Source organism: Oncorhynchus keta, chromosome 34 (assembly GCF_023373465.1).
Source record: "Oncorhynchus keta strain PuntledgeMale-10-30-2019 chromosome 34, Oket_V2, whole genome shotgun sequence".
Lineage (NCBI taxonomy): Eukaryota > Metazoa > Chordata > Actinopteri > Salmoniformes > Salmonidae > Oncorhynchus > Oncorhynchus keta.
This window is the reverse complement of record NC_068454.1, coordinates 36622722-36647448: the sequence shown is the minus strand read 5'-3', so window position 1 is coordinate 36647448 and position 24727 is coordinate 36622722. Positions and strand designations below refer to the sequence as shown.

General features: G+C 44.6%; 1 protein-coding gene across 6 annotated transcripts in view; it reads right to left on the bottom strand.

Annotated features, from left to right (window-relative positions):
• LOC118367029 (dedicator of cytokinesis protein 9-like) overlaps window positions 1–24727 on the bottom strand; it is a 120656-nt gene that overhangs the window by 75766 nt on the left and 20163 nt on the right. For 2 of the 6 annotated variants that reach the window (XM_035749980.2, XM_052493769.1), the window contains exon 1: window positions 5557–5976. The exons of 3 other annotated variants lie outside the window; for them this stretch is intronic. In XM_035749980.2, coding sequence (XP_035605873.1) covers window positions 5557–5733 — 177 coding nt within the window. In that variant the 5' untranslated portion in view covers window positions 5734–5976. Of the gene's footprint in view, window positions 1–5556; window positions 5981–24727 lie in introns of those variants that run through there. One more of the 6 variants, XM_052493772.1, reaches the window with a different exon arrangement.

Below are 24727 nucleotides of genomic sequence, written 5' to 3'. Positions count from 1 at the left end.
CAGATATCAGCTCTGATGCCTAATTGGTTAGTTATTCTATATAAGGAACAATAACACATTAACAGTCCATAATGACGTTGATCAGAGAGCTGTAATGTGTTTATACATGGACAGGAGTCAGGATCTGCCGGTTCCACCCCCTGCTCCTGTCTGCAGCAGAGCGAGATAATGTACTGTGGAGGACTTCAAAAGACATTGCCTCCCCCCTCTGCAGTGCAGCTACTGTATTCCCACACAGCCGTCAAGTCAACTACACAGAAGGGGGAAAGATTCTGGGTGAATTTGGAAGTTTTGTTTTGCTTTTTTGGTCAGTTTCTACTGAGACCAAGAATCACGCCAGACTTTAAGTTGAAACAGTGTATCCCTATGATAGGATAGATATATAGATAGATAGAGATATATATATATATAAATATTCCTGAATACATAACTACGGTACTATAGGATTGTGAAAGAGCAGAGTAAATACAGAGCTGTTTTCTATTGCATCCATAATGTGTATCTGTATCTTTAAGATATGAAATAGTATTGATAGAGTGTGATGAAACACAAAGCAGAGCAGGGACAGAAGTCTGCTACAGTTATCGTCATGTTTCATCATTACTGTTGCCCTTCATTTCCACCCAGACGTTTTATCTGAAGCACTCTCATTAAGAAGAAAGAGTTGCTTCCTCTGTTTTAGTCCTCTGCCTCAGTCCTAGACTTTTATTGAGTTTCAGTCTGCGTCATCACTGAATCACCTTGTTATCCATTTCGGTATAAGGGACTTTTATTGCATGAATGTAAATGGCTACGGCCTATGACACTGCATCTGGCAATAGAGGACGGTTATCAAATTGGGTAATGATAGCAGTGTTTTCATTAGGATTTTGCTTTAGCTCTGTATACCAATGATAAAGGTTAGCACATAGTGAAACACCCTCAACTAAATCTCTCTCTTCAGATGATATAAGCCCCAAAACAATGGCTGCCAGGTCTCAGTATGGACTGGTGTTTGCCTAGGTCAAGCTAGCCAGACATCCACACCCAGCTATCCCATTCCGGCCTGGAGGGCTGGAGAGAGCAGGGCTGGAGAGAGCAGGGCTGGAGAGAGAGCAGGGCTGGAGAGAGAGCAGGGCTGGAGAGAGAGCAGGGCTAGGGCGGTGTGTTACATAACAAAGGCTTGATGCAATAATTGGGCCTTCTCTTCCCAGTAGGAGCCAGGGGAAAACCAGATGGGTGTAACCCTGGAATGTAACAAAACACACATCCCCTCTTCATCAGAACACACCCTTCCCAGGACCAGCACCCAGGCTGTTTTCACTCCAGTCTCCCCGGGGAGCTCCCAGGCGCCAGGTAAAATGGAGAATTCACACTGACTGCATGGAGATAAGGCAAATCATAATACAGTCAGTGTCAGTCCACATCTACGCCCACTGCTGCTTACGTCAGTAGTATAAAGAGGTGAGAACAAGAGTCTCATCTCACACAAAGCAGCTGGGAAACAAAACATGACCACAGTAGGGATGGACACAGCCCACTATGGCATTTCCAGACTCCTCCTTCCTGCATAGATACATGTACTCTTTTTCACCCAAGGCCGAACGCAACACAATTCTATCGAACAAAATGTGTGGCCCGTCAAGTTTGAACAGCTGCACATTGATCTACACATTGTTGCTCTAGTCTAGTGTCTCTAGGACTTGTTGCAAGAGCAGGTCACGGTGAAGGAGCCTAGCTAAGTGCTGGAGGTAATGTTCTCCTGTCCCAATCAGTGTGTGAGAGAGGGCAACGGAAAGCACCTTAATGTTATTAGCATGTCTGGAAACAACCCATTCTAGGCAACTTCACAACGGCCTGAGACGCCACACACAATCATGACAAATAGAAAAGCATTGCCCTAGCTAGCTAGATAGCTAAGTCTGTTGTTATTTAGCTGTGCTTACGGCTAGTGTGTAAAAAGTACAGGGGAGTGATCTGATTGTTTGTCTTCTCTCTGCAGAGATTTAACGGCACATTGCTTTCATGTGGATGTTCTGGTGAACGCCCAGCCTGTGTGTATAACACTGACTATCTATGGGGACTAGTCAGAGTTTCCACTTGTAGAAAATAATTTTAAGGATGACATAAATAGCGGAGAATGATTGTATGCCTATAAGGAATTAGGCTAGGATAATATATTATGATCTAAGCAACGGACATTGCAAATAAAGGGTCCCACACCTCGTCCTAACGACATTAAGACAAACACCAGACTAAATTCAACGTGGTCACCATCTAAAGGAACAACAGCCATCCAGGGGAGTAACACTACGGCTAATTCACAGTTATGCTGTACAGCAGGGATATTCAACTGGGGCCCGGGGTACTGCAGGGGTCTATGGCGGTGATTGGAGTTTAACTTTTTTTTTAAGTAAAAAAAAAAAAACTGTGTGTGTGTACTTTAAAAAAACATTTTTTTTAAAGCACACACACACACGTTTATTTTTTTTCCATAAAAAAAAAAAGTTAAACTCCAATCACCGCCATAGACTGTTCTCTCTGCAAGCGGTACCTTAGCCCCAAGTCTAGGTCCAAAAGACTCCTTAACAGCTTCTACCCCCAAGCCATATGACTACTACTAATCAAATGGCCACCCGGACTATTTACATTGATGACCCCTACCTACATGTACAAATTAACTAACTAACCTGTACTCCCACACATTGCGTTGGTACCGGTACCCCCTGTATATAGCCTCGTTAATGTTATTTTATTGTGTTACTTTTTATTTATCTAGTGAATATTTTCTTAATTCTTAACTGTATTTCTTGAACTGCATTGTTGGTTAAGGGCTTGTAATTAAGCATTTCACGCTAAGTATTCGACGCATGTGACATTTTGGGTGGGGGTGATTTGATGAAGTCCTGAGCGCCCTGGAGCAGGACAATGACCCTAAGCTCACAGCCAAGACGATTCAGGATCAGTTTTTAATATAGAATAAATTAGCAAAAATGTCTATAAGCCTGTTTTTAGAAAACATATATTTTTCACCCCTTTTTTCCTCCCCAATTTCGTGGTATCTAATTGGTAGTAGTTACAGCAATATCTCATCGCTGCAACTCCTGTACGGACTCGGGAGAGGCGGAGGTCGAGAGCCATGCGTCCTCCGAAACACAACCCAACCAAGCCGCACTGCTTCCTGACACAATGCCCATCCAACCCGGAAGCCAGCCGCACCAATGTGTCGGAGGAAACACCGTACACCTGGCGACCGTGTCAGCGTGCACTGCACCCGGCCCGCCACAGGAGTCGCTAGTGTGCGATGAGACAAGGATATCCCTGCCGGCCAAACCCTCCCCTAACCTGGATGACGCTGGGTCAATTGCGCGCCGCCCCATGGGTCTCCCTGTTGTGGCCGGCTGCGACAGAGCCTGGATTCGAACCCAGAATCTGTAGTGGCACAGCTTGCACTGCGGCACTTTAGATATACAGAGTAATTGAGTCATTAGCCATTTGTTATAAGTGAAAACATTGTTAGTCTATATTTCAAGCATTACTCCTCAACACACCACACGATAAAGCTTATTTTATCATGGCCCAACTTGACGGCACCATTCTCTCTCCCTCTCCTGCTCCCGAAACGACATTCCATTGATAAGAATAGCTGGCACATTTGCTTTTGTGTTGCAATATTGGTTTTGGCCTCAAATCTCCTGGAGCTCTAGTGGAGGAAATAAGCTGTGCACTTGTCAACAGTATGGTAAGAATGTAAACATAGTGATGATGTACAACACAGCTAAGTAGTTTAGCAGGAGTGACAAAGACAAATCATGAAAAACTTAGAGAGCAGAATCCTAATAGCAGTGACCTTTGTCCCCTAAAGGCATCCACCCCACCCCTGAAGAGCGAGAGATGTGAGTTTCCTAAAGGAAGGAAAAGGGTGCGCTGGTGTAATCAGAGGGAGTAAAATAAGAGAACAGTCCAACTCCCAAAACAAACCCCCTAATGGCATACTGTGTGAGTCTGGACTGAAGAACTACCTACTAATAGCCACCCCTATCGCTCTCTGTGTGTGTGTGTGTGTGGCCCACCCAGTGGCTTTTACCCCTTTAACCTTTCCTTTAAATTCCCCCACACAGAGATAATGACTTCGAGCCATAGGGAATGTATAGGACAACACTAATGGCTGACGTCTTTACAGGTTACGTGGACCAAAATACCTGCTATAAATCAGAAGCATAACAACAAGGAGAGCAAAACTCCAGTCCAGGGGACAGGGGATTCCAGTATGGCTGGTCCATCTGAAACATTGTTTTATGAGGGCAGTCACCAAGGAGCTAAACATGCTTCGGTTTCAACCATATTGCATTTCTTCTGACGTCCTATCGGTTACAGTATAGCACACGGGTGTCCCCTACGGGTGTCATGCGGCATCCTTCTCCCTGCCTGCACCTTTTAGCCTAATGATTTGTGACACGACCAAATGCTGAGAGGGAATTCAAATCAGCAGAGCTAGATGACCAGAGCATCTCTGAGCCATGGAAGGTCACAATGCCCTTGACCTATACATCTCTCCTGTCTCTTCGGTCTACTCTACCATGGAGCCGTCCCTGTCAATCTGTTCACATCACAGTTAACCCAATGGATGTCACATTCAGCAGGAGGAAAGAGCCATCAGTATCCTTTAGACACAGTTAGGGAGAATCCCAAATGGCACCCTAATCTATAAAGTGCACTACTTCTGACCAGGGCCCATAAGGCTTAGTTTTAAAAAGTAGTGCACTATATAGGGAATAGGGTGCAATTGCATGCATCCTTAGAGAGCAAACAAGACATAGACAAAGGTCAAGACAGACAAGCTGGTACTGGGTAGAACAGAAGATGCAGCCAGCCAGCCAGCAGCCCAAAGATGATGGATTTGTAGCAGACACGGAGCCCACTGTCTCTCCTCTCCTGCACAGGGTTTAACCCATGGAGCGCATCACAGAGGGTGAGATTCAAACCTGCTCCTCTTATATTTCACACACTGGTGATTCAAGTAAAATATAGTACTGAAATAGGTGCACTTCTGCAGCTGAAATGCAGTAGGTCAGTTAAAGGAGGAAATTGATTCATTTATCAAAAAAAACGATTAATATGCTCCTTTTAAGTACATAAAAGCTGTCTTGTGGCTTTGGGTACCTCAAATGGAAGGATAAGATGTCCATAAAAAAGGTAATATGGCAACACAATGGGGTTCGGCCTACTTTCCTACAGATCATGTGCTGTTTCCTGAGTTGGAAAAACGGTATCACATTTTGCTTCAATGGAAGTTTGGTGTTAAAGGAAACCTTGAAAAGTTCCATATATAATTCACAGGATATGGGAAGACAGTTGAGTGGATTTAGGAACTGAAATCCTGTCTCTGGACACTACTTTGATTTAAAGAAGCACCTGGCTGCTGAGGGAGGTCAGGACTGGTGTTGTATTTATACTGTATGAAGAGATCGGAGCAGAGCTACAGTCTGGCAGGCACGTCATAAGTAATAACCAACCACACACACACACACACACACACACACACACACACACACACACACACACACACACACACACCTTCAGTACTCGAGGTGTTGGCCATGGGACCCGGGACTCCCTCCGGCTGCACGCGGCTTGTTCAGCCTCGTTCTGCCCAACGGGCTCGGCAGCACCACTTTTGCAGATGTACCCACAGTTCCTCTGTAAGACCGTACGCAGTCCGTCAAACACAACCACACTGGTGGTGCACCCCATCACTCCAGGTCCAAAACAGGCATCCCTCAGTAGAGCCAGACGATGACCCAGTTTCCCAGATCCAAACCTACTACAGCCTGGTCCATCCTGAAACACAGCTCCACAACTTCATATGACTGCACCCCCAGGGCGAGGCTGCTGTCTGGGCTCCGAGAAACAGAGAGATAGCCTGGGAGCCTGGAGAGAGAGTTTATCCAGCCAGGGAAAGGAGCCTCGGTCAGAGCCACAGCAAAGCAGTGCTGTCCCAGCCTGTGTTTGCAGGAGTGCCTCAGTCAGCAGGCAAGCGAGAGAGGGAGAGAGACGGGAAGGGGGGGATGCTGTGAGCGCTGCTGCAGCTTCAGCCAATGCTGAGCCTCGACACAACGCCAGCTTCTATCGGCTGCTGCTGATGCTGTGCGTCGCTCTCCCTTTCGCTCTCTCTTTCCCCCTGCCTCTCCCTTCTTTGAAACCTCAACTCTATATTTCCCTTACTCATAGTCAGACGACCACATCTGTACATGAAAATATTTGATTTTATTGCATTCTCTGGGGAATGCATTCAGAAATAAGCAGCCGGCATAACCGCACCCAAATACAATAGTTGTTCTTGTACAGTAAGGGGAGGGAATGTGATGAAGATTAAGGCGTTGACTAAGGAGTAAATGAATGTGTGCTAACTCTAGGATAGATTGTTTCCACAGTCAGGCAAAGTGCAATGTGGCTGAGTGCTTATTTAGTTGAAGTGAGAAACAAGGGGCAACGAAGGGACAAATTCTCCAAGAATCAAACAAGTTCATCATTTACACTTCTCTAAAACACGAATCATGATGACATGGCAGCATATTACGGTTGGATTAATGAAAGCCTTAATGAAGAAACAGTAAAAACGTCCTCCACCTCAGCCAGACTGCTTGGAAAACTGTTTTCTAAACGGACATGATCCTCCGTAATCTTCTCGATCAAGGGAAAGCTCATCTAAAAAGAACAGGATTTGAGTCAAACCTACTCTGTGACTTAACATATTCCAATTAAAGTGTGTGCCCACACAAACAGCAGCTGAGTCAGTCAGCCTGTGTTCAAAGACGAATCTGTTTTACTTTAGAAACCTGGAGAGAGAAAAAAAAAAAATCGAAACATTTACTGGCCAGTGCTTTTGCTCAAAGCCATCTTTATTTACAAAGCACACCAAGGAAATGTACGGATTTAAGCCTTTTATGCCGAGACGTCACGCAGAGAATAAATTCTAAATAAAAGATTAACCTCTGGCTGGATGAGAGCATGTCCTTCCTGTTCTACCAAGTGCATAAAACATATTAGAAGTAGGACAGAAAAGGTTGATTAAGCCAAGACCTTCAAGGATGTCAAACTAGGATTCATCCAGATACAATCCATCAGCCACACAGTTTACCTAGGGCCAGGAACTTTACCCATAAAACCATGCTGTTTAATAATCAACCTGAACTGGCTCCACATTCATAAAGAAATTAATCAATATTTGTTTATATCAATTAATATCTCCCACCTGCAAATCAAGCCTGATTTTATGGACTCTCTGCCTTCGAGCCATTGGACATGTTTGTACTGACAAGAGTCTGCAGCGCCGTGCCCCATGTCCTGATTGGGGAAAGACAGACAGGGAAACCGGGCACTGTCCATCTCTTGTTTACTTATCAATTTCCCGTCATTCTGAGGCGGCCCCTGTTTCCTGCTGCAGCTGTGGGTCGCATGCTCATAAAGTACCCCAGTACACACACTTACAGGACAGTAGCTGGCAGGGAATCATCCACGGCACCTGGGGTTGTATTGTCACATATCAGCTACTGAAGTGCATACAGTGAACAGTCTTCCTAGATACTGGGAGGGATTTCATGAACCAGAAAAATAACACTGATGAGAGGTCACCATTGAGAATGAGATTCATACTAAACCATTAATATTTCATTTGATATGAATTTACAAGCTGAAAATACATGCGATGTAAAATGTCTAATGCAGAGTGGCTGCAGTCTATGGGGGCACGGTAATTCCCCAAAGCCATGCAGTGTTCAGTTGACCGGTCAAAGGCTCAAACTCTGTGTGACTGGGGGAGATTTGCTACCACCATTACAGTAAAAGTCATACTGTGGGGCAATAACATTGATCAGGACACACACACACACAACCATCTGCAGCATTAGAAGTGCTTCCACAGGGTGCACCAGTGTAGTGTGCTGCTAAACTCCCTCAGCATGTGCGTGTGCTGTGTTAATATTTCAGCAGCACCTGACACACTGAACTACATTCGATTGGGGGGGATGAGGAGTGCAGCTGAGCCCGGGGTTGATGGAATTCAGATATATGGGTGAGTGAGTGAGTGAGCAGGGATGGATGGATGAAGACTTCAAGTATACTCATTGTTCTCTTAGAAATACATCCTCATTTCAACCTCATGGCTTCAACACACTCTCCCCATCCCCCATGGCCTGCAGTCTACAGCAGGATAGACCGTCAGATGGTGGAGAGGGCTTTTAAGCTTAACATATAGAACAGCAAGAAGTAATCTGCTGTGAAATTGCCAAGTCAAACTCTACATTAGGGACTGATAAGAGCAGCCCCCAGTGTGGACTGTGAGGAATGAAAGCTTCATGTCTCCTGCTTGAACTGTTGCTACTGTAAGAGCAGTGATCACATCCCTAAGTAAGGTAAAGGGCAAGAGGATCATGTACTATAGGGTTATGACAAAGGAATATCAGTGTGACTTCACAGCGTTATCGCTGGCTTGTCGTTCATAGTTATGCAGCACAGCAACTAAAATAGCATGCCCCTAAGCGACACAATACATGGATAGTCCACACACACACACACACACACACACACACACACACACACACACACACACGTCTGTCTAGTCAAGTAGGTTCTCTTTTGAAAACACTGTCTATCAACAGTGAGACAGTTATTTTTGAGTGAGAACCATTGCAAATATAAGGTTAACTGGCAAATAATAAATTACTAGAGGACATAGTTTGAAGTGACACAGCTGGTTGGGATAAATCTCACCTTGAGGACACAGATTCTTCCTGTTGTGCACACTGAGGTATGTCTAAAACAATGCTATGACACTCATAAGTCCCATTATGAATCTATTGCAGGGTAGAAAGACTGCCACCTCTCATTGAAGCCATGGAAGTTCAAGGCCGACATTAGTACTGCAGGCATTGTTTGCATAAAAAAGGATCCCCATTATAGGCCTTGGTTCACTCCAGACCTGACTGCCCTTGACCAGCACAAAAACATCCTGTGGCGTACTGCAATAGCATCGAATAGTCCCCGCGATATGCAACTGTTCAGGGAAGTCCGGAACCAATACACACAGTCAGTCAGGAAAGCAAAGGCTAGCTGTTTCAAACAGAAATGTGCATCCTGTAGCTCTAACTACCACAAATTTGGGACACTAAAGTCCATGGAGAATAAGAGCACCTCCACCCAGCTGCCCACTGCACTGAGGCGAGGCGACACGGTCACCACCGATAAATCCATGATAATCGAACATTTCAATAAGCATTTCTCTACGGCTGGCCATGCTTTCCTCCTGGCTACCCCAACCCCGGCCAACAGCTCCGCACCCCTCGCAGCTACTTCCTGAGCCTCCCCAGCTTCTCCTTCACCCAAATCCAGATGGCAGATGTTCTGAAAGAGCTGCAAAACCTGGACCCAATCAGCTGGGCTAGACAATCTGGACCCTCTCTTTCTAAAATTATCCGCCGCCATTGTTGTAACCCCTATTACCAGTCTGTTCAACCTCTAATTTCGTCCGAGAGCCCTAAAGATTGGAAAGCAGCCGCGATCATCCCCATCTTCAAAAGGGGGTGACACTCTAGACTCAAACTGTTACAGACCAATATCCATCATGCCCTGCCTTTCTAAAGTCTTTGAAAGCCAAGTTAATAAACAGATCACTGACCATTTCGAATCCCACCATACCATCTCCGCTGTGCAATCCGGTTTCCGAGCTGGTCACGGGTGCAAGTCAGCCACGCTCAAGGTACTAAATGATATCATAACCGCCATCGATAAAAGACAGTACTGTGCAGCAGTCTTCAACGACCTGGCCAAGGCTTTCGACTCTGTCAATCACCACATTCTTATTGGCAGACTCGATAGCCTTGGTTTCTCAAATGACTGCCTCGCCTGGTTCACCAACTACTTCGCAGATAGAGTTCAGTGTGTAAAATCGGAGGGCCTGTTGTCCGGACCTCTGGTAGTCTATGGGGGTACTACAGGGTTCAATTCTCGGGCCGACTCTTTTCTCTGTATATATCAACGATGTCGCTCTTGCTGCGGATGATTCCCTGATCCACCTCGACACAGACGGCACCATTCTGTATACATCTGGCCCTTCTTAGGACACTGTGTTAACTAACCTCCAAACGAACAAAACCCACGCGTAGCACGCGCTCCAGCAGGTATACCTCACTGGTCATCCCCAAAGCCACTACCTCTTTGGCCGCCTTTCCTTCCAGTTCTCTGCTGCCAATGACTGGAATGAATTGCAAAAATCCCTGAAGCTGGAGACTTACATTTCCCTCACTAACTTTAATCATCAGCTATCTGAGCAGCTAACCGATTGCTGCAGCTGTACATAGTCCATCTGTAAATAGCCTTCCCAATCTACCTACCTCATCCCCATATTATTTTTATTTACTTTGCTGCTATTTTGCACACCATCATCTGCTCATCTATCACTCCAGTGTTAATCTCCTAAATTGTAATTACTTTGCTACTTTGGCCTATTTATTGCCTTACCTCCTCATGCCATTTGCACACACTGTATATAGACTATTTTTTTCCCTATTGTGTTGACTTTACGCTTGTTTGTTCCATGTAACTTTGTGTTGTTGTTTCTGTCGCACTGCCTTACTTTATCTTGGCCAGGTCACATTTGTAACTGAGAACTTGTTCTCAAATAGCTTACCTGGTGAAATAAAGGCGAAATATATATCTTTTTTTTAAAAATGGCAATCTTCCAGAAAGATATTCCACAAATTAACTTAAGGCACACCTGTTAATTGAAATGCATTCCAGGTGACTACCTCATGAAGCTGATTGAGAGAATGCAAAGCGTATTCAAAGCTGCCATCAAGGCAAAGGGTGGCTACTTTGAAGAATCTAAAATATATTTGGATTTGTTTAACACTATTTTTGGTTACTGCATGATTCCAAATGTGTTATTTCATAGTTTATGTTTTCAATATTATTCTAGAATGTAGAAAATAGTTGTAAATAAAAAAAATAAAAACTTGAATGAGTAGGTGTGTCCAAACTTTTGATTGCTACTCTAAGTATTCACAACCCTTTGCTATGACACTCCAAAATGAGCTCAGGTGCATCCAACTTTATTTCATCATCCTTGAGATGTCACTACAACTTGATTGGAGTCCACCTGTGGCCAATTCAATTGTTTGGACATCATTTAGAAAGACACTATATAAAAAGGTCTCACAGCTGACTGTGCATGTCAGAGCAGAAACTATACCATGTGAAGTCAACGGAACGATCTGTAGATCTCTGAGATTGTGATGAAGCATATACATGTTTGTTTTTTTACGAGTGTTGAACGTTTCCAAAAGCACAGTGGTCTCCACTCCCCATCATTTGGAAATGGAACAATTATGGAACTTCCCAGACTCTGCCTAGAGCTGGCTGTCTGACCAAACTGAGCAACTGGTCGAGAAGAACCTTGGTCAGGCAGGTGACCAAGAACCCAATGATCACTTTGACAGAACTACAGAGTTCCTTGGCTGAGATGGGAGAACCTGCCAGAAGGCAGGGTCTGGGGGACTGGTAAGGATAAAGGGAACAATAAGTCGAGCCAAATACAGGCAAATCCTTGATGAGAACCTGCTTCAGAGTGCAAACGAAAGATTGGGGTGAAGATTTATGTTCCAATTGAACAGTGACCACAAGCATAAGCCAAAGCAATGCTGGAATGGCTTCAGAACAAGAATGTGAATGTCCTTGAGTGGCCCAGCCAAAGCCCAGACTTGATCCCATTGAAAATCTGTGGAAAGACTTAAAGATTGCTGTTCACAGCCGCTAATTTAACAGAGCTTGAGAAAATCTGCAAGGAAAAAATGGTAGAAAATCCCTAAATCCAGAAAGCTGCTACAGACATACCCCAAGACGACTCAAATGTGTAATCACCACCAAAGGTTACTCTACAAAGTATTGACGCAGTGGTGTGAATACTTATGTAAAAATAGATATTCCTGTATTTAATTTCTCAATAAATTTGCACAAATCTAAAAACATGTTTTCACTTTGTAATTATGGGGTATTGTGGGTAGAAGGGTGAGAATTATCTTGTTTGTTTTCTTTGAATCCATTTTGAATTCAGGCTGTAACAAGAAAATGTTGAATAAGTCAAGGGGTATTAATACTTTCTGAAGGTACTGATACATTGTCAGACATTTCTCGATTTCAAAATTTATTCCATAGCCAACAACAACATTTATGGCCGTGTCACGGTTGAGGTCGACCTCTAAAATACCATTTCTCAGAGAGTGGTCCATAAAACCTAACCAGCTGTTAGAGAAAGGGGCCTTTTGCAACACAGTTCATCCTACTCTCATTTTGGAGGCTTGTTATCAGGGAATGGTTCTCTTAGCAATGCAGTGCAGAAATCCTCAATGCCTACGCAGGAGGTACAGTCCATGAGTACTGCTGGGTGTCTGCAATCCCACTCCAACCCTCATCACCAACCAATCACACGATCAAGAGTTGGAAGTCTCCGAGATGGTTACCCCGTAGAACAAACAGCTAATGATAAACCGGTACCGATAGTGCTGCAGCAGCAGTGCTGAGGAGAAACCAGACTGTGTGTGTGTGTGTGTGTGGTGTGTGTGTGTGTGTGTGTGTGTAGACAGTACTGGGTTTGTTGTTCTTTTCTGTGTTGTGCTAATGATGAATAATTCAGGCCATGTTGGGTGGTGAAGACTGCTGAGTCACAGGGATCAGCTGTGTTTCTACTGCTTCACTCCACTCCTCCTCAGCAGGCTGCAGCACCGTAAGAACCTCTCCTCTGGACAACAAACAAACCACTGGGCCAGGATGTGGAGGGTAAACTCAGTCCCCCCCCCCCCACACACACCAGTCCCTAACCACTCAATAACCTCAATAACATTGTGACCTACAAGCAGAACATCCACAATCATCAGCCTCAGCAGAAAATCTGTCTTCTGTATGGACGCATTGTGGAATGAGACTACTCTGTACAGCAGTAGTTAACTAGACCAAGAGCAGCACTACTCCCTATACCGCAGTGATAGTACCATTGCAGTGTCAGCTATGGGAAATCGGAGTTGAAGCTTTCAAGCGCAAATCGGCTTAATGTATGCCATGGCAGAAGAAGAAGGCGGTTGTGTGTGTGGATGTTGGAGTGTAAACATCCTGTATTAGGGCATGGAAGCTGTACCCGGCCCACGCTGAATCTGGACACAGCTGCCTGCTGCTGGCTTCTAGATAAGCACGGTCTGTCTGGGACTCAGCTGCACTGATGTACATGGCTGGATTACTGCTGCTGGTACTACAGCCAAACTGCAGCTCTTCTCACAAGTCTGTTTCGTTTGTCCTCCACACTGATTACATCCCCCTCCCACCCAGTGTGTTTTGAAAGTTGGTGGCACGCATTCTCAGATTGATACCGACTGCTCAATCATACTTTTGTAGATGACTGGTGAATTCCCCGATTGGTGTTTACTGCTGTTTTCACATCAATATGAAGAGAGTCAGTGACATCGGCTGGGAACACTGCTGGACTGTTCTTCCCATCAGTCTATGGAATATACCATGTGACCGGAGGCTGCAGGACACACATCTCAGGGGCCAGCTCATCTGCTGCAGCCAGATTAGCGATGACATGGTACACACAGTGTCTAAAGATCTGAGCGCTGGGCATAAAGGAAGGGGATCCAAGATGATAGATATTTAATATCCTACCAATTGAGTTTAATTCCTACTCAGATATACAGTGCATTTTGAGAGTATTCAGACCCCTTGACTTTTTCCACATTTTGTTATGTTACAGCCTTATTCTAAAATGGATCCCCATCAATCTACCCACAATACCACATAATGACACAGCAAAAACAGGGTTGTAGTAGAATTGTTATAAAAAAATATAAAAAAACTGAAATATCATATTTACATAAGTGTTCAGATCCTTTACTCAGTACTTTGTTGAAGCACCTTTGGAAGCGATTACAGCCTCGAGTGTTCTGGGGAATGACGCTACAAGCGTGGCACACCTGTATTTGGGGGTTTCTCCCATTCTTCTCTGCAGATCCTCTCAAGCTCTGTCAGGTTGGATGGGGAGTGTCGCTGGACAGCTATTTTCAGGTCTCTCCAGAGATGTTAGATTGGGTTCAAGTCCGGGCTCTGGCTGGGCCATTCAAGGACATTCAGATACTTGTCCCGAAGCCACTCCTGCATTGTCTTGGCTGTGTGCTTAGGGTCGTTGTCCTGTTGGAACATGAACCTTGGCCCCAGTCGGAGGTCCTGAGCTCTCTGGAGCAGGTTTTCATCAAGGATCTCTCTCTCTGTACTTTACTCACATCATCTTTCCCTCGATCCTGACTAGTTTCCCAGTCCTTGCCGCTGAAAAACAGTTCTCTGTGACACTTGACGTGTCGCTTGGCATTCAGGCCAAAGAGTTCAATCTTCATTTCATCAGACCAGAGAAACGTGTTTCCCATGGTCAGAGAGTCCTTTAGAGACCTTTTGGCAAACTCCAAGCAGACACTCATGCCTTTTACTGAGGAGTGGCTTCCGTCTGGCTACTCTACCATAAAGGCCTGATTGGTGGAGTGCTGCAGAGATGGTTGTCCTTCTGGAAGGTTCTCCCATCTCCACAGAATAATTCTAGATCTCTGTCAAAGAGCGACCATCGGGTTCTTGGTCACCACTCTGACCAAAGCCCTTCTCCCCCGATTGCTCAGTTTGGCCAGGCGGACAGCTTTAGGAAGAGTCTTGGTGGTTCCAAACTTCTTAAATGGAATAATGATGGATTGTATTTACCACAGGTGGACTCCAATCAAGTTGTAAAAACATCAAGGATGATCAATTTCATGACTTATAGCAAAGGGTTTGAATACTTATTTAAAAAAAGAAATGTTACCTAAGTCAGCAACAACTTCTACAAAACTGTTTTCACTTTGTCATTATGAGATAGTGTGTAGACTGAAAAGGGTTTTTATTTATTTAAATACATTTTAGAATAAAGCTGTAAGTTACAAAATGTGGAAAAAGTCAAGAGGTCTGAATCATTTCCAAATGCACTGTATATGGTTACCATGATGACACTGCGGCTAGACCGTACAGTAGTAGCAGTTATATGTAACCAAGACTGCCCTGGTGTCACACAGTATGGATTCATAATACCATGCGGACTTTCTCAAATAATAAAATGCTCCATCTGAACCCCTTAGAGACTTGAGGTCAGGAATCCCTGTGATCAATGAGTAGTGGTTGTTACCAGAACCCTTTATCTCTTCCACTTGGGGACACGGACACTGTACTCCACATCTGGTGACTGTGGACAGTGTCACTGTCCTGCAATAGCCTCTAACGGTGTCACCCTCCTCCTGAGGTATTATGTCATATAAGTGTAATGTCAAGCTGTGAGAGCAGAGCGGGTGGGGTCTAATTAAAAACATCAAAGGCTGAACATGTGGACACAGAAGGGTCAGCTGGAGTCCCCCCGCCCCATAGCGGGGAGATGGAACGTCCCATCGTGTACACTACATTACACAGCCCCATAAAGTCTCTGGATTAGAGGAGTGGAGGGGGCGGGGAGTCATGAGGAGTTGGCATCTCATCTGAGGAGTGTCCAAGTCAGGGGTCAGGTCCACAGCTGGCAGTGTTTCTATGCCCTGGGTCGGCTAGGAGCTCTGCGGGGGAGTGTGTGTGTGTGTGTGTGTGTGTGTGTGTGTGTGTGTTTAACGGGCCGATATATAGAATAGTGGACAACAGTGACATCACCATGGTGTCCAACAGATCAGGTAAGATAACACAGCGCTGCTCCCAGCTGGGTCTCTTTGGGGAGGTGGAGAGGGAAGCGGCTGTTTCCTTCTGATGTGTAAACCTTATCACAACAAAGCTACTCTCTTTGCCTACTTTCCTTGAGACTGACTTAGACCTCCTGAACGTTTGTCACTTGAATGTTAACCTCCTGGAGAGTTCACTCGCACTAACGGGAAGTAGAGTGAAGGTTCATTCTTCCAACGTGCCTTTTCCTGGTCAAAGGGTGTCTAAAGTGAGACAAAGTTCAGAACCATGATAGACAGTTACAAGAGACAGGGAGGGCTGAAGGGAGGGATAACAGTTGTGCATACGTACTGGCAGAAGGGAGAGGGAACTGGGCTGGAATTCCATAGTAACGGAATTAAGCTTTAAAATGTGTGCCAAATAAAAACCATTGATTTCAAAAGTTTAACAAACCATACGACTCTATGCACAAGGTCACTTCAATCTTTTGCCTGGTCCATTCAACCTCTGAATGACACACATACACAATACATGTCGTAATTGTCTCAAGGCTTACAAATCCTTCTTTAACCGGTCTCCCCCCCTTCATTCTACACTGATTGAAGTGGATTTAACAAGTGATATCAATAAGGGATCATGGCTTTCACCTGGTCAGTCTATCAGGGAAAGAGCAGGTGTTCATAATGTTTTGTACACTCAAGTGTATTTCTTATACCTTTTAAGACCTTTTCTGGTAGATGTTGTCAAAGACCCCTTTTTCCATCTGTTTGACCAGAAATCAAAGCCTTTGAATATTCCATATTTCGACGACGGAAATTGTTTGAACATTTTTTATTTAAGCCTTAACAAAATAAATAATAAATATATAATAATATAATAAGTAATAAATACTCTTAGCTTTCATTTGATATGCTCATACAAACTTCACATGTTGGTGCTCATGGGTCATTTTAGACGGAAATGCCCACAAGCCAAATGCTACACATTTCAGATGCCAATGCATGAGTTCACGTTACAGGCCACAAAATACCTCTCTACTACTACAGACCGCACATGATTGAGTGCACAACAGGCTGCAAATACTACAGAGCGCTAGGAGTCTGGTTTACACACTATATAAGCTCTTCTCGATCTTTCCTCTCTACTGACCCAGGATTATAGGCCCTGCCTGAAAGCATACCACCATTGGCCTACACAAACTAAACTCTAGTCTCTCTTTTCACCTGCGACTGAGGTTAGCCTGTCCCTCTCCAAAATGGCACCGCAGCACAAATAAAAAAGGGGCCACATCCTCTTCCTCTTCCACTCAGTATTTTGGGATGGTTTATTTATCCCTGGAGAAGAAACCGAGCCATTTTCCTGAGGGGCTTGGGCCCGGCTTCCTTTACTTTGTAGTGCTGCCACTGGGTGAGGCATAACTAACTTGGCCCGTTGTAGAAAAACATGCACAAACACAAATGAGGACGAACAGACCTGCGCACACTCACCTTTTTCTCCCCCCACACAAGCCTATTGATTGTCAAGTGTACAGAATACAGGAAGACACATAGGCAACATCTCGGTATTTTGAAGTATCCCCTCTGCATCCCAATGACTTACTTAATTCAGTCTTAAGCCCCCCTGGGACACAGATAAAGATTGCTGGGGAGCCTCTACAGTAGATATTTCACATCATCCGGCTATGCCCTCTCCTCTCTGCAGTTCCCACTGCAGCACCAGCGTTGGCAGTCTGAAGCAGTGCCAACCCCCATGCCCATGGGCCTGCTGTCAATGCCTTGTCACCCAAAGCCAGCTTGAGTTGGCACAGAAAAAAAAAAACATTCCAAATTTGTCAAGTAGTGCTGTGTAGTGAAGATGCGCTCCCAGGATTAGGAATGAGGATCAAGCTGTCATATGGGTTGATATTGGTGGAACTAACACTTCGATGACATCGGCTCCATTGCTATTCTGTCTGCATTGCCTTAAGGCAGTAGCCTAGTAAAACTATATTTCAGATTATTATCTCATGTATATGATTTCAACAACTCCATGGTACTTTCCAATATTCCACTGCTCATCTTATTCTGTTCTGTTAAGTCAACACACCGTAAAATCTAACACAATCTTACATTTCTACCCTTGTGTTTTTTGTGAAAATGTTCCCATAAAAGATGAGCCATTGAAGTGCAACTGCTCCTCCTTCCATCACAAGCAGAAAAGTTATGCCGGCACAGGAAGATATCACTACCAATGCAGCTACTGCCACCTAAAGGCAACTGATCCTACTTCACCTCAACCATCCTCTTGTTTAGAAATGTTCACTAATACATTATTTTCATCACGCAAAAATACATTTGCATAGGTTTGTGTTCAAGCTCGTATTGCAAGCCATCTGGTTCCAATTAGACCTGAAAACACACAAACACACTACGCAATCAGTCTTGATTCACCATGCTCTACTCTGCCAAAGTTATGATGTAATTGCTAAGGTCCTCTCCAGATAGTGAGTCATGATTGAGTATTGTGTTTTGGATATGAAAACTGCTTTTAAAAGACCATATTTATTTTTGCTCTGTACGCATAAAGCTGTAGTCATGCTCTTTGATGTGCAATGTTCTTATTATTTGTATAGTCTAGTCACTAAGCTTCTCACATTGTTCAGTCATCCCTACCTACAGGACTAGCCAGTGTTCGAGTGAGTGGTGTCATCACTGTCACTGTCCCTCCATGTCCCCACCAATGACGGTGCAAGACAAGTCACAGCCCGACTTGCCGGGCAACACTTGGCCGCCTTCACCAGTCACAGAGCTGACCAACTGTACCCCGAGCGTCAATCAACACACTGCAGTCATTGTTTATAGCTTACAACTCGGCCCTGGACAGCAGGTCAGTGAGAAAACAATCAGTACTCACACTGGGAGGACTTTCTGACCGCAGGCAGAGGGAGTACAGTGCAGTTAAGGAGGACCCAGTTCCTGGAATTCCTGCTTATATTACTTACTCGGCCTAGAACCACATCTAAGTCCACAAACATGACCATTACAGCAGACGGCCTGAGGGAACCAAATACCTACTGATAACATTATGATACCCACAATGTCTAAGCAAAGCTAAACATGACTACTCATTCAATTATTTTTGCGACACAAACATGGCTTTCACAGAGTAGCCGTGACTGTAAAAACCTGCTTCCCATTTGACAAGAGGCTACAGAAACCACAAATCAATCATTGACCTATAAGGGTTAAACAAACAGACTTGCCAAACAGAGGGGTTGAGGGAAAACCATGTGCTTTATGTGGGAAAGACATGGCTTTTCCTCAAACCAGACGCAGTATTTTGTCCACATGTACAGCGTACAGGGCTTAGGTGTGGGGTCTTTTCAAGACAGCGGTGAGGGTCTTATAAAATAAAGGGACGGTACACAACATGCAGTCACCCAGCTGGAGGAGGAGAGATCAGCAAACAAGCCCACTTGCCTGGCCCAGGGGTCACCTCTGTGAGAAAGGATATGACTGACCACATACTGTACATGACTCCTCATTGACAGCTACTGTGGTCCAGTTGTAAACCCTCCGGGCATGGCGGCTCCATGGACATATACGACCCTCCACCATAGACTGGGGCTCAATCTCTGTGTGCTCCCAAACCTCCTCGCCGACAGTGCATTTGGAAAGTAGGAAGGTGGAAGGTGAACCTTTGCCCCAGTCGGAGGTCCTGAGCAGGGTTTCATCAAGGATCTCTGTACTTTGCTCTGTTTATCTTTCCCTCGTCTAGTCTCCCAGTCCCTGTAGCTACCTCTGAAAAACATCCCCACAGCATGATGCTTCCACCACCATGCTTCACCTTAGGGATAGTGTCAGGTTTCCTCCAGATGTGACACTTGGCATTCAGGCCAAAGAGTTCAATCTTGGTTTCATCAGACCAGAGAATCTTGTTTCTCATGGTCTGAGAGTATTTAGGTGCCTTTTAGCAAACTCAAAGCGGGCCTTTTACTTAAAATGTGCCTTTTACTGAGGAGTGGCTTCCGTCTGGCCACTCTTACATAATGGCCTGATTGGTGGAGTGCTGCAGAGGCGGTTGTCCTTCTGGAAGGTTCTCCCATCTTCACAGACAAACTCTGGAGGTCTGTCAGAGTGACCATCGGGTTCTTGGTAAGCTCGCTGACCAAGGCCCTTCTCCCCCAATTGCTCCGTTTGGCCAGGCGGCCAGCTCTAGAACGAGTCGGTGATTCCAAACTTCTTCCATTTAAGAATGATGGAGGCCACTGTGTTCTTGGGGACCTTCAATGCTGCAGACATGTTTTGGTACTCTTCCCCAGATCTGTGCCTCAACACAACCCTGTCTGAGGTCTACGGACAATTCCTTCGACCTCATGGCTTGGTTTTTGCTCTGACATGCACTGTCAACTGTGGGACCAGATATAGACAGGTGTGTGTCGTTCCAAATCATGTCCAATCAATGGAATTTACCACAGGTGGACTCCAATCAAGTTGGAGTCCACCCGAGCTTCACCGTAATGCACCAGAGCTCAATTGAGTCTCATAGGGTCTGAATACTTTTTTAAAATTAGGTAAGTCAGGTAAGAACAAATGCTTATTTACAATGTCGGCCTACCGGGGAACAGTGGGTTAACTGCCTTGTTCAGGGGCAGAACGACAGATTTTCAGGGATTCGATCCAGCAACCTTCCGGCTACCTGCCACCCCAAATAAGGTATTTCTGTTTTTGCTTTGTCATTATGGGACATTGTGTGTAGATTGATGAGGAAAATAGAAAATTAAATATATTTTAGAATAAGTCTGTAATGTAACAAATTCCTACTTTCTAATAATTATGTCTGTCAATAAAAGCATTCAAATACATTGATAGTCTCAGAATGGTGTTATGTAGTGCCCTACAGTAAGTTAATGGGTTGCTTATGAGATCAACAATTGAATGGACATTGGACAAGCCTTACAGTATTATTGACTTGGTGTGGAAGGAGCAGCCAGTTGTAATGCACTAATGCATCAAAGTGAATAGAATTGTACAACAACTTGATGTTATATTTTTGCAAGCATATGCCTATGTGCAGACAAAGGCATCAAAATATATCGAAACATATTGTAAATATAATAAATTACAGACTCCTAAAATGTATCTAAAGGAGTCTATAATTCAAAACACTGCATTTATTACAGAGTTAACCATTAATAACAATGGGATTCATTTGAAAATTAACCATGAAAAAAAATCAGTGGTTAAACCTTTTCAGTCTTCCAGTTGAGGCAGCTAAGAGAGGAGACTCTGAGAAGACTGAGAAGAGCATGGGAAATCCCCACATAAGTGTAGTCATTAAGAGATTAGCTTGCAGTCCCAACAGATGGTACGGTATGTAACAAGATTCCCTTAAAAATAGTTACTCCAAGTAGATAAAAAAATACAGATCACTTCCTTCAATTGGCATATGTCATTTGAGATGCTTAAGCTTAGCATTGCCACACACCAACATAGCGTACTGTACAGTGTGTAACATGAGATATGTGATGGGCGGAGGGAGAGAAAGAGGGAAGAATGTCAGGAAGCGATCGTCGCCCAGCTGGGGCATGCTGGGAGGAAGGTGCAGAGAGTGTCCGAGTCGCAGCGGGAGGGGACTCTAATCTTTAGAACGCCCAGTGACAACCAGCATGGGACAGAACTCACTGGGCTGGGAAAGAAATGCCCCTGAGACAGTGAGTGAGCGAGAACCTGATAGCTAGGGGATCAAAGCTGTTCCTCATTCATCAAAAGTCTATTTTTAAACCGATAGAGGGCTATAGGAAAACCCATCCTTTCACATGTGCTTATAGAACACAGTGGGGTCCGGAATTAGTGATAAAGATGAGCAAAAACAAGACTGAAATAAATACAAATACTGAACGCAACAACAAAAATTGTAATATTATTTTATACTAATACAATTGCTCAGAGAAAGATATTCTGTTTAAGAAGTAACAAAATCTTTTTTTTAAAGGGTCAAAATTATTATTGGATCACTTGTTTTCAATACACCAGCACCCTCCCCCTGCGAGGATAACGACACTGAGCCTTTTTTCTCTAAAATGTTTTATGAGATTGGAAAACACATTGGGAGGGATCTTAGACCCATCCTCCATACACAATCTTTCCAAACCTGTGGTTTGAATTGACGAGGGCTGTCCATAAGCACAGATGAAGGACATGAAGGATCTGGTCATTCTTTTGAGCATACAATACAGCTCAGTATTTGTATTATACAGTCTTTGCCTGAGACTCTTGCTCATTTCTAAAGAAAGGATATGAGTATGTCTCCATTAGCCCTAAGCTCAGTATTTGTATTATACAGTCTTTGTTGCTCATCTTTATCAAGGGTGTCAATCATTTCAGACCCCACTGTATATTCCCGTACGTGTTCCTTACCACATTATACCCTGTGTAATTAAAGCATGAAGATCCTAATATAAAAAGGATCACAGATAATGGTTTGTGACAGATGTCTTATGATAGGGAGGTGAAGGAGCAGCAGGGAAGGGCAAGGAAGTGGTTTGGATCCTCAGCTTTATCCTCTGTAATCAGTGGAAAACCTATTGAGCCCTGCTTCAGCACCCTGTTGACAATCAGCGGGGGGAGGTGAAGGAGGAGCAGGGAAGGGCAAGGAAGTGGTTTGGATCCTCAGCTTTATCCTCTGTAATCAGTGGAAAACCTATTGAGCCCTGCTTCTGCACCCTGTTGACAATCAGGGGGGAGGTGAAGGAGCAGCAGGGAAGGGCAAGGAAGTGGTTTGGATCCTCAGCTTTATCCTCTGTAATCAGTGGAAAACCTGAGCCCTGCTTCAGCACCCTGTTGACAATGCATCCTTCCACCTGCACTGCTGTCGCTGTACCACCGAGAACCTTAAGCCTCTCTGACGGGCTGTGGACTGACACTGTAGGGTTGGCATACACACAACGGTGACTGGACCCTGGACAGAAAACCTTGTGCATTCTGAGCTTTAGCAGAGGCAAAGAAATGCGGTCAGCATCCAGGTTAAATAAAAATAAAAAATTATCTGGGTTAGCGCTTAGTTCTGTTGTAATGGATGGTGCTATAACTGCAGGCGGTGCCTTTACGACTGCCTCCCTGGCCGGCTGGAAATTGGCAGGGACACTGGCTCGGTTTACAATGGCAGAGAGGAGCTGGCTGAGCTGGCTGCAGCCCGGTAGGGCTGAGGGTGAAGGTGGGGGTGGTGCCCCCTTGGAACCTTCCACCCTTCCTGACAGAGGAAACACATGTTCTGGCATCCCTGTTTTAGAAAGTCTGGGACAGTCAATATTGAACTGCATAGTTTTGTCTCATGGCCTGTCTGTGACTTGAATAGGCCACATTCTGCACACGGTCTCACCAGTCAGACCCAGTGTACAGTGCCTTCGGAAAGTATTCAGACCCATTGACTAACATTTTGTTACGTTTACATTTTTTTTTTTTTAAAGTAATCCTCAGCTATCTACACACAATACTCCATAATGACAAAGCGACAACAGAAATACCAAATTTACATAAGTATTCAGACCCTTTGCTATGAGGCTCGAAATTGAGCTCAGGTGCATTCTGTTTCCAATGATCATCCTTGAGATGTTTCTACAACTTGATTGGAGTCCACCTGTGGTCAATTCAATTGATTTGACATGATTTGGAAAGGCACACACCTATCTATGTAAGATCCCACAGTTGACAGTGCATGTTAGAGCAAAAACCAAGCCACAAGGTCGAAGGAATTTTCCGTAGAGCTCAGAGACAGGATTGTGTCGAGGTACAGATCTGGAGAAGGGTACCAAAACATTTCTGCAGCATTGAAGGTCTACAAGAACACAGTGACCTCCATCATTCTTAAATGGGAGAAGTTTGGAACAACAAAGACTCTCCCGAGAGCTGGCAGCCCGGCCAAACTGAGCAATTGGGGGAGAAGGGCCTTGGTCAGGGAGGTTACAAAGAACCCGATGGTTCTCTGACAGAGATCTAGAGTTCCTCTGTGGAGATGAGAGAACCTTCCAGAAGGACAACCATCTCTGCAGTACTCCACCAATCAGGCCTTTATGGTAGTGGCCAGAGGGAAACCACTCCTCACTAAAAAGGCACGTGACAGCCCGCATGGAGTTTGCTAAAAGGCACTTAAATACTCTCAGACCATGAGAAACAAGAGTCTCTGGTCTGATGAAACCAAGATTGAACTCTTTGGCCTGAATGCCAAGCGTCACGTCTGGAGGAAACCTGGCACCATTCCTACGGTGAAGCACGGTGGTGTTAGCATCATGCTGTGGGGATGTTTTTCCAGAGGCAGGGACTGGGAGACTAGGCAGAATCAAGTGAAAAGATGAACGGAGCAAAGTACAGAGGGTTCCTTAATGAAAACCTACTCCAGAGAGCTCAGGAACTCAGACTGGGGGCGAAGGTTCACCTTCCACAATAGGACAACGACCCTTCGCACACAGCCAAGACAACGCAGGAGTGGCTTCGGGAAACAAGTGTCTGAATATCCTTGAGTGACCCAGCCAGAGGCCAGACTTGAATCCGATCGAACATCTCTGGAGAAACCTGACAAAGCTGTGCAGCAACACTCCACATCCTACCTGACAGAGCTTGAAATGATCTGCAGAGAAAAATGGGAGAAACTCCCCAAATTTAGGTTTGTCAAGCGTTTCGCATCATACCCAAGAACACTCGAGGCTGTAATCGCTGCAAAAGGTGCTTCAACAAAAGTACTGAGTAAAGGACCTGAATACTTGTGTAAATGTGATATTTCCGTTTTTTTAATTATACATTTGCAAAAGTGTCTAAAAACCTCTCTCCTTATGGGGTATTGTGAGGATTGATGAGGGGGGAAAAATAATGTAATCAATTTCAGAATAGGGCTCTAACGTAACAAAATGTAGAAAAAGTCAAAGGGTTCTGAATACTTTCCGAAGGTACTGTATGTATAGCACACAATGCAGCACTCCAAGCTTTTTAGTGAACTTTCAGCTGATGCACTTATTACT